The sequence below is a fragment of the Nannobrachium achirus genome (genome assembly GCF_963921795.1).
Source record: "Nannobrachium achirus genome assembly, chromosome: 13".
Classification (NCBI taxonomy): Eukaryota; Metazoa; Chordata; class Actinopteri; order Myctophiformes; family Myctophidae; genus Nannobrachium; species Nannobrachium achirus.
The window spans coordinates 16,466,435-16,480,449 of NC_137833.1; the positions used below are offsets into that span (position 1 = coordinate 16,466,435).

A 14,015-nucleotide genomic window follows, 5' to 3' on the forward strand; every position below is an offset into this window, starting at 1 on the left:
AGGCTAGTATAGGGAAAGGTGATGGCGGGAGGTTGTGTGTGACGTCATGTCAGACCAGAGCACACTCAGAGAGAGAGAGAGAGAGAGAGAGAGAGAGATTGAGAGAGGGAGAGAGAGGGAGAGAGAGAGAGGGAAGGTGATGGATAGATGAACTACTATTGATCCTGCAGGGAAATTCAGTCACCAGAGGGAGGGAGAGAGAGAGTGAGGGGGGGAGGAGGGAGGGAGGGAGGGAGAGTTATTTCACCCACGCAATCACCCGGCCAATGCGGAATCTGAACATGCTCATCAATTCACGCAATGTCAGCACAATGACCGCGGGCGGGCGGCATCACCAGGCAAGCTCGGCATCACGTTTTTCTGCTTGTTTATTATATATACCTGTTGTCATAGGACCCGTTTTGACCATCTGTTTGCCTGTGTCCATTTATGCCCATTGACTAATGTGGCGTATGTGATGTCAGAGCCTTTTATGAAGTGATATCACAATGAGTCAGCGCTTGCGCCGATTTCCTCCGGAACAGCCTGATGTCAACAATCAGCTCCGCATAAGGAGATTCCGAACGTTTCGCGCCGGTTTGGGAAAACCGCGCGTCAGGTCGGGTCGAGGCCCGGCACTGCACTCCGCGCAGCGGTGGGGAACGCGCGTGCCGAATCTGAAGCCGGTGGGACGAACGGTTCTCGAGATACGCAGATTACATACAGACACACACGCAGACAGACAGAGATTTGTCGCATTTATAGATAGATGACCATATTTATTTATTTACTTTTATTTATTCAAATCGGGTTTCGTTTAAGTTATGCCAGGCCGGCCGGTCCCCCTGTAAGCCAATTTTTAATATAGGGTTTCTGTTCATTGTGATATGCTATACCTAAAGATATATATATTTTTGTTGTAATTTTCTGAAAACATTCCCAGCACAGAACGGGAGGGGAATGACAATTCATTATAGTACATTTTCAGAGTGTCGAGTTTCATCTATAGGATAATAAGGATATCCACTTCAATCCTCTTGAGCCTCTCAAAGTATTGCCGCTGAAAGCGATAGGGGTGGTTTGCGTGAGGTTGGCTGGATATTGTGCTGGCTGTTATATTCTTTTGGCTGGATATTCTGCCTGGTCGACTCGACAAGTGCTGGCGAGGCAGTGTCTCTATCAGGGGTGTCGCACCAAATTCTGGGCCCTGGGTCCAAGGATTCACTGCGGGCCCCCCATGAATGTTCTTTATAGGGGAGGGGGTTTAACCCATTTAGACTGGGAACGCATTATTTTGCATATATTTCATGTGAAGGACCCCCAAAATGATATGTATTTGGCCACGGACCGCCATCTCAAAATATTTAGTTCCAGGGACCCCCCAGAAGCAAAATTTGAGTTACAAATGTTTGCTTAAAAGATATATTCAAAGATTTGCACAGATTCTCACGACTTTTCAAAAATAGCAGATCTACAAGCTTGTATATCTGCTATTTTTCAATAGCTAAAGTATAACATACCGTAATTAAGGCCCCTCCCTCCACCTTGGGCCCTAATAACTCAATCCCACTTTCCCCCCTTGTGACGCCCCTGGTCTCTCTCTCTCTCTCTCTCTCTCTCTCTCTCTCTCTCTCTCTCTCTCTCTCTCTCTCTCTCTCTCTCTCCCACACTTTGACTCTGTGTGCATGGACTGTTCTCTCTCCCACAGATCTGGATGAGTGCAAGGCCAAGGAGGCACGCTGTGTCCCCCCCGCTCTCTGTGCCAACACCTATGGAGGCTACAGGTGTGTGTGCAACGGCACCACAGATGTGGACAAGCGAAAACGGCGCGGCACTCGCCCTCCCTCCAAGGCCCAGTCCTGCATATTAGGTGAGGAATCCAGGTACTCAGTAATCACTGAGTGAAAAAGCCAAGAAACAATTATGAATTTACAATAGTCTCCCTGATGCTGTTTCAGTGACCTTGTTTGAGCATTGCGGTAATTTTGTTAGTTTGCCCTCATCACAAATGAACTCCCCCCCCCCCTTTTCTACCAAATTTTGCATCACTGATCTTTAAAAAAAATGCAATGAACGTCGTTAAAAAAATACTTCCATAAATGAACGCCTGCCCAAGATCAGCGGAGAAACAGACGATGGCTTGAACAGAATCTAATTCTTGTCGTTCTTGCCAAGATGCCAGGGCCGAATTCATGTCCCAGTCCATTGCTGCCCCCTCCGGTCATGTGCTAGAAATTAACTTGTTTATTTCTCTCGACTCAGATTACGGTAAAAGATCACTTAAAATGAACACAGAGGGTTTTACTGTGGTGCTTTTGGTTTTATGCAGGCAAGCAAAGTCCCAACACGACGGTGGTGTTGACGCCAAGAAGAAAGAGAGCTGCTCTCTTTTTTCTCTGCCTTTTCCTGTCCTGCGAGGACACGGACGAATGCATCACAGGCCTGCACGACTGCCACGCGAGGGCCCTTTGCAACAATACCCTGGGCAGCTTCACCTGTGTCTGCCGTGATGGCTACAACGGGGACGGCCGCCACTGCAAGGACATCAACGAGTGTGAGACCAATAATGGGGAGTGCGATGAAAACGCACAGTGCACCAACAATGAGGGTGGACGACACTGCGCCTGTAAGGCTGGCTTTGAAGGCAACGGGTTCCAGTGCACTCCAGTGCAGCTCAGTGCTGTAGTGAGAGAGCGCCCCAAGAGACATGTGTTTGAGCACCTGCACGCACGTTTGCGTGCGTGCAGTCGTGCACTACGCATGCAGACGCGCGCACACAATCTGTGCCGGTTCTTGGCAATATAAGCAGTCACTTAGGGCCACAACCAATAAGGGGGCCACATCACAAGAAGACGATTTTTTTAAACATATTGTTACATTATGTCATGTATCCCCTATCCAAAAACCACCGTTATTATTTTAATATGCCCTCCCCGTCCTCCTTCCCCATAATCCCAAACTCCACTCTTATCTAAGCCTGGCTGCCTGTACTTGATTCATGAGCAAGTCCAATATGCCTCCAAAAATAAATGTTTGATCTGGTGCTGTATGTGCGCGTCCATCAGTTGGGGGCCACCTAAAATAATCTTGCATAGGGCCACCTGAGTCCTAGAACCGGCACTGCACACAATACAAAGTAGGATCTTCAGGAGACTGTAGTTTAGGATAGATCCTATAGCCCAAAGGGACAGTCACCTGAGTCAACCGTTGGTTTTATTGGTTGTCACTCGATATCACAACGGTGAGGGCCTGCCTGGCCTCGTCCGTTGCAGGTTGCGGTGACAGCTTTGTGCCAATGTAATATGAAAACAAATAATGGTCAAAACCCAACTCATAGTGCGACGATTCGTAAGGATCAAAGCGAGTTCAGGGGGCGGTCCCAAGGGAGCGCGCGCGCAGAGGGGGGTGGGTCACTAGGTCCTGCCCCCCCCCTTACCCATAGTTCTTAGGGAAGTCAGATGGTGGGACTCAGTCTTGTTGCATAGCACTGCCCCGCCACCACCCCAGCGCCACCTTCAGGTTCTGCCTTAGATCCCCCTCGGGGGGTATCGGGCCAGGGCTCGCTGTAATTAGATTATGCCCTCGATGCTCATGGTAACATGAGGATCGTGGGTTCAGCGAGCCATGGCCCGAGGCAGAACCCCATGCCAAACCATGCTAACTTAGGCTATAGATTCTATGCTGTCTTATAGTAGAGCTAAGGTAGGCTGCCAATACTATGCGCTTAGATATAGGCTTAGATTCTATGCTGTCTCTATAGTAGGGTGCTCAATATGCCATGTTGTGTGATGCTTGCTTTCTGCTTCATTCTGGTCAATAAAGTATATCTTAACCCAAGTGATCGTCTCCTGAACTATTTTTAGAAGTGAGGGAACGCTGCTCCCTGCGCTCCTCCTCCACTACACCCCTGGAGATTGAGGTCTGCCCGTCACACTCCAACTGCATTGTATTTGTTTTACAATTTAAAATGGTCGATATATATATACATATATATATATATATATAATTTAGCAGACGCTCTTAATCAGAACATTTTAAACAGGCAGGCCACACAGCATCAACCCTTTCAGATATATTGGCATTGAAACCCTTTCAGATATTGGCATTGAAAAGGTGGAAAAGCCCCCTAGAGGAGGCAACCAGGAACGCCGCCTGTTACAAAGAGAAATGTTTTATATACATTACCTTAAGACACTGGCTCCTCATGGTCTAAACGAGGAGTTCCACCCTAAACCATTTCTGTGACTTGTTCTGTATCTTGTTATTGCACTGTAATTATGCTTTTACATTTTTGATATCTGACTTTGTATTTTTCTACTTATTTCTACTTGATCATTGTTATAGTTATATATGGCTCTAAAAGGTACAGTATGTGGCACTGATAATTATGTCAGTGGATGGGTTAATTTCATTTTATTGCTAAATTCATTTGTACTTCTGATGGCCATATAGCAATCCATGTTTCTGTCTATGCTGACAGCAGAGTTGTCTGATCAGTAATCAGTCAAGTTCATGACTCCAAGCTGGTCTCATTCATGCAAACTGAGCATTGCATTACCCATCATTCCCTAGGCTATATATATCTGCACTTTTGATTTTGATACATTGTGTTCAGTATACAGGGCCGACGAAGGCCGGAGAAGCCGAAATCATATAACATCATGCATATTCAAGAGCTTTTTGGCTGTGTCCAGCTAAGAACAGATTCTCTGATGCTACGCAAGAGAAATGAACTTTTCTTTAGCGATGGTTAGCCAGGTTGGTGTCCAGCTAGCTTCATTGATGAGGATGATTGACTGATCTCTTTCAATTTAATTGTTATGCAAAACGTTTTGGAAAAAGTGTTTTTGTTAAAAGGTTATCATGAACAGGTCATGGACTGCACACATTATGATAATTTATTATTTGATGAATACACTTTATCATGCAAAAATGTCATTGTTGTGTCTAATTTGAATTATACCTGTAAATCTTAATTTCTTTATTTTCAAATCTCCTTAAACCCTTCTCTATCCACGACTTTCCAGTGTCCCATAAGGCCTTGCATGAATTATCTATCTGTCATTCAATGTTAAAAAAAGGTCTCAATTGAAATTGGGTGTACCCTTTTAGTTGACTTTGTACCAGTGAACTGTACTGTCAGGAAACTGTACCTTTTCCCAATGCAAACTTAATAAAGTCTTCAATCAATCAGTCAGTCAATCAATCAAATGGAAATCACTTCCTGTTGTCAGTCATTCAATTATTTTGAGTGATCCGTGTCCGTGTCATAATGTGGGAATACAACCTGACAGGAATCAGAAAGGGTCATATTAGTCTGCCTATACTTCCCTACAAGATCTCTATCCACACTTTCATTCTGACTGGCTGCTGTTGCTGCTGTGACACCTGAATCTGTGCATGGGGATTAAATGGTGCTTGTTAAGTGACTTCAGTGCTTTATATTATTCTCATACATGCATCCATGGACATGAATTGAGAATGCTCTCACCAACCGATGAACAGTTTTGAGTCTGTGGCTACTGTGGAACTGTCCACTCACACTTATTTGTTAAAAACATGAACCAGATAGATAGATAGATAGATATAGTACTTTATTGTCAGTTCACACTGAAATTTGTCTTACGACACAGCAGTCATGTATTCAAAACATATATACAAACATTTGTAACACATCAAGGCATACGTGACACGCTGAGTCGCGGTGCAGCCCCTGTACCAGCGCACCAATTGCACCAACCCTAGCAATGTGATGCATTTTGAGCTTGTAGAGCTTTTCACTATTTTAAAATGTTTTTTAAAATAATTAAAAAGGTTTTGGATATATAGGGATTCTACCCGATAGTAACAAAAAGCGATAATATATTTAGTTTACAAACCATGAAGTGTGATGTGATGCGATGCGAGGGTCTGGTCTGGCCAACACCAACTCGGGACTCCTGATTGTCCTGAATAACTGCCCTCACTCTCCTCTCTAGCATCAGGGTCTTGAGCTCTACAGTGTTAAGCTAAGCTGCCGTGCTGCAGTGCATCTTTGTAGGTGGTGCACTTCATGCCTGTCCTGGCTTTGCCCTGGGTTAGCTCCCACAGTGTCCGTTTGCTTGCCACTACTTCCTGGTGCCTGACGCAGTGCCCTGCCAGCCTCGTCCTCTCTCGGACTTTGTCTTTGAACCGTGGTAGGTCCCGACGCGTCCATGTGACAATTAGTGACACCTAGTGCCATTCGTAGCATTCTTATATAGACGTAACTGTCAGGACCCTTTCCTGTTGTGCTGTGAGGATCCATGTCTCAGGCTCTCAGGCTCTCAGCCCCATACAGCAGTATTGACTCCACTGTAGTTACGAATAGCTGCCTCTTGAGGTCTTTTCCCATGTCTGATTTCCACACTCTCCTCATCTCGTGCAGGATATTCGGGGAAAGTGCCCCCGGGCCCTCAGGTCCTGTTCCGTTGAAGCAGTCCAGGCCCAGAGATAGTTGAAATCCTAGACTGCGTTCAGAACCGTCCCGCCGGCAGTGGCAATGGTTTTGTCCTCTGTGTTAACTGCCATTTCTTTTGTTTTCTTGGCATTGAGCTTGAGGCCGATCTTTCTGCCCTCCATTTCTACTGCCAGTAGTAGTTCCCCTCCTTTCTCTTTGTTTTACCATAAAGTAAAACTAAATACATCTCTTTTTGTTATTGCTACCGTCGCAACATTCCTGACTGTGAACCATTTTCTTTTGTGTCAAGTATAATATTAATGGTATTGCATTGCCAATTGTAGTATAATGTTTATGTTTATGATGTGCCATAAGACCTGTCTGCAAAATAAATGCAAGTCTTTCTCCCACCTGTGGATGGAGCTCATAAACCAGTTGACTGATCACTGGGTTCAAAGTAGTCTGTAGGTCATTCCATGTTACAGATGGTTTCCTGAAATGAACAATTTGTGTTTTGTCATTATTTACTACAAGCCTCCACTTGAAGCACCAATCAGCAACAATATTAAGCATATTTTGCAAATCTTTTTCGCAATTAGCAAGTAAAATTATATCATCTGCATACAAAAGTATGCCTACAATCATATCAGCTACTTTAACCCCCAGTTTGGAGTTTCTAATCTTAAGAGCTAAATCGTTCACATACATGGAGAACAAAGTGGGCGACAAAACATCTCCTTGTTTCACTCCAAAGTGTGTAGGAAACCATCCTGTTCTAAAATCATTTACTTGAACACAAGCCATAGGTGCTCGATAAAGAGCCCTAATGGCCCCATAAAACTTCCCGTTTACACCTGATGTTATTAATCTATATTCAAGGAGCTCCCTGTTTACCCAATCAAAGGCCTTCTGGAAATCAATGAAACATGCATATGTTGATTTGTTTTCTTTAAGTCTTGCTCGAACAATAGTAGTGACTGAGTAAATATGGTCAACACAAGATCTTGCTTTACGGAAACCATTCTGCTCATCAACCAGTAAGCCTGATCTTTCAAAAATGATCTGTAAGTCTATTATTTAAAAGTGAAGAATATAATTTATAAACATTACTAATAAGACTAATGCCTCTATAACTAAGCGGTAGTTTGGGGTCATTCTTAGAGGACTTTGGAATAGGCTTTATGATAGTTTTGTACCACTGAGAAGGAACAATACCATTATCGAAACAGGATTGAAACAATAGGAACAAAATCTGTAGCAACTTAGGTGATTTCAATACCTCAAATGAAATGTCATCAATTCCAGTGGCTTTTCTTAATTTACTATTTTCAACCACTCCCTTTACTTCCTCAATTGTGAAATTACCATTTAAATAGAAATTACAATTAAAAGTATCTGCGCTCATTTCACTTTCCATTACCCTCTTTTGACTGTTCATTTCTTCCAAGAAGAACTCATCAAATGAGGAGTGATTACACCCGGAAAACAGATCTGTGAAATCCTTCTCCCATTTTTGTAGTACTATTTCTATATCAGAACAACACTCCCCATTTTCCAGTGTTACAACCATCAGAATCTCTTTCTTCTTACAGGGACCCAATCTATTAATTTCATTCCAAAATTTCTGAGGGTTATGAGTTTGAAGTTGCTCAATATGTAACATTCCTCGATTAAACGTACGCTTCACTGCACGTAACTTTTTATCAAATTCACATTGACACTTTTTTAATTCCTTCCTCCACTCTACTCTCAATTCTTTACTTTCACACTTTAGGAATTTCTTTTCCACTGCTCTTAAATTGTCCCATAGCCTTTGCAAATCTTGATTCCAATATGGTTTAGGAATTCTTCTTGCCCCTTTTGGAATATTGTTTTTAACACATTTATCTAATTCTCTATATAAACACTCACAAAATGTGTCATACCAAGCGTCCATATGAGCTTGACCATTTGTGCTTAACTTCACCTGATCAGTAAGCTCTGATAAGCTATTATTACAAGCGTTAGTTGACAAAAACGATTCAGGGAGTCTTCTTATTTGAGATCTTGAATTTATGAATGAGACTGAAAATTACCCTAGCTGTCAAACATTTTCCCGCCATTTTAAAAAAGACACCCCGGCCAAATTTGTTTAATAACCCTCCTAGATGACAAATCTAAACGGACCTTTGCTCTCGTGGTCACGGAACTGCCATTTTTGACTCACCTCTCAGTTTACAGTTTACAGTTTAGGCATTTAGCAGACGCTTTTAATCCAAAGCGACTTACAAAAGCAGGTAATACATCACTATAATAAGCAAGATAATATGTCAGTACATTAACAACAATATAACAAATGCATAGGAATATCAATCTAGAAATAAAATCCTATATGGGGGGTGGGGGTTCAAATTGGATTATTTGGGGGATCTGAAAATGTTGAGGACCACTCACCACTACTTCTTTATGTGTCTCCACTAGGCATGGCTGAGCCAGTTTGGCTACCTGCCCAAGCCCAGTGAGGGCATTGCCACCATGTTTACGGCCGAGATGCTGAGCGAGGCCGTCAGCGTAATGCAGAGGTTCTACAACCTGGAGGCCACCGGACAGCTGGACGAGCAAACCGTCATGTACGCTACAGTCTCCCCCTGTTGTCAAGAATTATTGACACCTACATTTACTGGAAACATTCCTGTTTATGTCCCGCAACACATTTAACCCATTAAAAACTCACCCGATGCTAAAAGCAAAAATGGCTCCAAAGTCCATGTGCCGAGATTTTGTATGTTTTTCTTTACTGTGAAATGAAAAAATATTTTTTTGGGGGGGCCCACTGATTGATCACAGTAACAGACACAGTCGTTGTGATTCAGTGGCAAAAAGATTTTTGTCAAACGGACAAATGGTTCCAGAGAAATGGCTTTTATATCCACTAGAGTGAACAGCATTTTCTCCAGCAGCCACACGAGGGAGCCAACACACAAACAGAGGAAAGCATCTCTCTGATCTCAGGTAATTTTGACATCTTTTCAAATCTTTTTTGTTCCCTTTGATCTAAAGACATCAAAGACGTCATTGGCATACAGGGCCCTTTGAAATGGCATTGAGAGAGTTAATACCGAATGAGGCAGATTCTACTAATGCCTTCTAAATCCTAACAGTTTTCTGAAAAAAGAAAAAAACTACATTGCTATATCGTCACTGTCGTGCAGAAACCTCCTATCTCTATTTTTAAACTTTTTTTGTGTGTTCTCGTAAAGTAACGCCCATGAAACTTGATCATATTACAGCGTCACGCAAAAGCATCAAAAGTAGCATAACCGGCCTGGACAGCTGGCATAGCCGTCCGGGAAACTATGCTGCTCATCTGCGTGTCGCGGGTTCGAGTCCCAAATTACCGAGACACATCACTAAACACACTTTAGCTAAATGCTATACCGAACAGTTGAGCAGTCCCACTGCAGTATTGTATTGTCTATAATATCTGTCATCTCTCCCCTTCCCTCAGAGCCATGAAGCATTCTCGCTGTGGTGTTCCCGACAACGCTGACGAGACTCTAGATCATTATGAACCACGCACCTAGGGTTGGAGAACAGGAAACCCACAAGGCCATCCGGAAGGCCTTCAAAGTCTGGGAGAAGGCCACCCCACTGAAATTCCAGGAGGTCCCGTACGAGGAGATCGAAAAGAAGCAGCGCAGCGACGCCGACATCATGATCTACTTCGATTCGGGCAAACACCGACGGTCCTGGCTCACGCCTTCTTCCCCGGTGATATTTATGGGCCGATAGCAGATGATATGCACTTTGACGCACATGAGAAATGGACCGTCCTCAACCGTGACCTGCCGGGTAAGAGTCAGTGGTGGAAAAAAGTACTTTTTTGTTTACTTAAAGCTGTGATTTGATTGATTGATTGATTGAAGACTTTATTAGAAGTTTGCATAGGAAAAGGTACAGTTTCATGACGGTACAGTTCACTACACAGTAGTGAACTGTACCGTCTACTAAAAGGAGATCCATGAAAAGACTAAGCTTATTTCCACAGGAAACCATTAAAGTATCTCATATAACATTGAATGACAGACGAATAGAACACAGTACTATGCAGTAGATATGTAAAGAAAAAAAATGAGAGAACAAAAAAAGAAAACAGTAAGTCTAAACAAACAGTAAGTAGACCTATATACAAAGAAGGGCAGGGGAGGGTAGGGTTGGGCTAGGTTAGTTTTTTTTTACCAGTTGCTGCATGCCTGTAAGTGGTTTTTCAGGGCAATTTTAAAGGATGCTAGTGATCCACACTCCTTTATGGTGACACGCAAAAACAACGTAAATCATGCAGGCTATCTGTTTGGCTAATATTGTTGATGACATCACGCCGCGCCCCTACTGGACAGATACAGTCTGTCTCCCGGAGAGAGCTGACTGCAGTGAGAATGCTGAGTAAAGATGATAAAGATTCCGCAACTTCATGGCACATACAAGTTTTCAACAAGCTATCCGTCCAAAATGTGTATCCAGGCTCTTGCTGTTCTCCTCCCATGCTTGGGGCATGTTTAGCGGCTCTGTCTCGCTCTCTAGTCCGTCTGGCCACCGGAGCGTCGGTGGAGCTCTTGACTGTTCCCCATGAGTGACTTCTTCCACAACACGTGTGTGTGTGTGTGTGTGTGTGTGTGTGTGTGTGTGTGTGTGTGTGTGTGGTCAGTGTGTGTGCTGACAGAAAATAGACGATTTACAAGACCACACCGTGTTGTGGGCGCGATGCGTTGTGAGCTTGTAGATCGTCTATTTTGTGCACGGTTCTGTGCGATGGACGAAGAATACTACGCAGTCACTCGCTCTGTTTTCAGAGCGTTTGTAGAAAGACCGCGTGACCTACTGTAGAATAATGTTGAACTTCGGAGCGTGACATCACAGCTTTAAAGTATCAATATGCAGAAATAATAATGTTAGGAATAATATTCTATGAGTGTGGATTGCGCCAATGCATCTCAATGGGAATGAAGTCGATTTTTGGAGAAATCCGCTCATAGATAGAATATTATTCCGGTGTGACCGTGCCCTTTCAAGTAAAAGATATTTGAGTAAAAGTACAAAAGCATTGGCCTCAAAATATACTGAAAGTACCAAAAGTAGAAAGTACTAATTTGCTGAATGTCCCATTTCAAGTTTTCAAATGTATTAAAATCTTTTGAAAATACCCGATCTAACATTGTGACTTGAGTATTTCTACATTGCAGTGTGTGCATATCGTCACTGTCCAGTAGAAACCTTGTATCTCAAATTTGCATGTTTTTTTTTATTAAACCTCTGCCGCATCATATAAGACTGTTGTACAAAAGTTGTGAAAATAGCAGATCTATACGCACACAACGCCTCCCGGTGCGAGGCATTGTGTGCTTGTAGATCGGCTATTTTCAGGGACATAAAAGGTTTACACCTAACAAACAGACAACGAAATGTGAGTACTTTTTCGACCACAGTTTTCATGTCCCAACCTTCTTCCTGTTTCCTTCCGTCCATGCATCCATCCAGATTCCATCAATGTGTTCATAGTAGCGGCCCATGAGATAGGCCACAGCCTGGGTCTGTCTCACTCCAGCAGCACCAAGTCCATCATGTTCCCCTCCAATAAGAATAGGAAGAGTCAACCTTCAAGCTGTCAAAGGGTGACGTCGAGGGGATGCGGAACAAGTATGGTGGGTATGATACCCTAACCCAAAATCTGGGTAGGTGGGTGGGTATGCAACATGTGGTACAAAATAACAGGACCAAACACTTCAAGAACAAATCCCATTCAGCGGTACCAATAGTCACTTTGATAAACAAAACGTAGCACTGCTGGAGCAGCACAGATTGTACAATATGAGGAACAATTATATTTAAACAAAATAAAATAAAATAATGCAGAAATGCTTGGGCTCACTGAAAACTACACCTATACAATAGAAATAGCATTTGAGAGGAATGTCCAAACTTTGTTTTGTGATTTGTGTGAACATAATATATAGTAGTGTAAGCATTCTGGGTGTTGAGACTTTACAAATACTGCATGCACTATAATCATTTTGATGATTTCATCTGGCTTAACTCTAGCTAAATCACATTTTCTTATTAAAAGTAATGTGTAATTGGTGGATGTTTTAGAGTTTTTATCTAAAAGTATAAAAAAAACAAAGACCAAAAGACCTCCCATTCTTCCGACCGACCACCTAAACCTAATAGTTTGCTATGTTAAGAAATATCTATTTTGGGACCTCCCAGAACAGTACGCCAGCCTGTTAATGTCAGATTTTCATAATATTAGAGTTATTTTGTAGGTTTTAAAACATCCTGAGTTCATTTATTACACTTTTAAAGCAGCCAGAATAACCTTTCTGACGTTTGGTTGGGGTCTTTCCTCACCTGGGACCCCCAGATGGACCCCTGAGCCTATGTCAGTAATCGCTCTGCTCCTGCTCCAGAACATAACTCATAACTGAAACATAAAAGTTGTTGTAGCTGGGCTCTGAAAACAAAAATGAGTAGTAGCAAATACCAGGGGTCTTCCACGGGGGTCCGGGACCCCTGGGGGGTCCTCAGAGTTACTACAGGGGGCCCTGTAGTAACATGGATGCTGGGGTTCAAGAGGGACTTTTCACATAAATTACATCAAATGTATTTTGCTGATGTTTGTGGGATCTAAATGGGATCACATCTAGGGTTGGGTATCGTCGGCGATACTTTTAATGGTATCGATTCACTGACGTCGATACTATCGGTATCGGTTCACGTAAAAACGAACGATACCTTGTTTCGATACTTTTGAATGCACCCCTTGCCAGTCACATCTGTAACAGTTGGGCTACTGAGAGTTTAATGACTGCTTTAGTAGGCGACACTCGTTACTGTGAAAATAGCCGAGAATAGCCTATAATGTTTATTATTATGATAATGATCCAACGTCTATAAAATAGCCCATAGAAAAGGGCAAATAATAATTATAATAATAATAATAAATAAAAAGTATCGAAAATGGTATCGAAAAAGGTATCGTACCGATTCCCAGGAATCGAAAAAGGTATCGTATTGATTAAAAGGTGAACGATACCCATCCCTAATCACATCTTAACAGTTCCTGGTATTCCTACCTGCCCATGAACTGTTAATGTTTACACATGCCAAGAATTACTTGTAAAACACTTCTCCAGTTCTCATCCTTGCTTGATTCATTGCATTTTCTGAATTGCACATTTCTGGGTTTATATGCAAAATGTCATATAATAATATCAACTAGAAAATATTGTTCCTTCGAAACAATTGTGGGCTCGCTTCAAGCCAAAAAACAATGGCTATAATAGTACAAAATGTCAAGGTCGCAGGCAGTGCTTTCTTTGACGTTAATGACGTAAAATGGTAATCAAACTACAATGCAGACAAGCAGTGTTATTACATGAACTTAACGGTATGATTTGAGGCATTTAGTTCCAAAATGCAAAAGTTGACCCGCTGGTGGCGCAATAACAGGCCAATGTGAGAAGGGTGGCATCTGTTCCTTGACCTAGTGGGAATGTGCTTGCAAAATTTCACACACATCGCAGGCTGTGTTCATGATTTGAGGTGTTTTTGGCCACTTTATCGCTGCTTGCAGCTATAGTTA

General features: G+C 42.7%; 1 protein-coding gene across 1 annotated transcript in view; it reads left to right on the forward strand.

Annotated features, from left to right (window-relative positions):
- LOC308297179 (matrix metalloproteinase-15-like) overlaps positions 1 to 9,960 on the forward strand; it is a gene marked incomplete at its 3' end in the record, with an annotated part of 46,918 nt that extends 36,958 nt beyond the window's left edge. Inside the window, exons 2-3 of the mRNA XM_080740595.1 lie at positions 8,858 to 9,006; positions 9,885 to 9,960. Coding sequence (XP_080596721.1) covers positions 8,858 to 9,006; positions 9,885 to 9,960 — 225 coding nt within the window. The remainder of the gene's footprint in view (positions 1 to 8,857; positions 9,007 to 9,884) is intronic.
- Between the last annotated feature and the right edge of the window lie 4,055 nt (positions 9,961 to 14,015).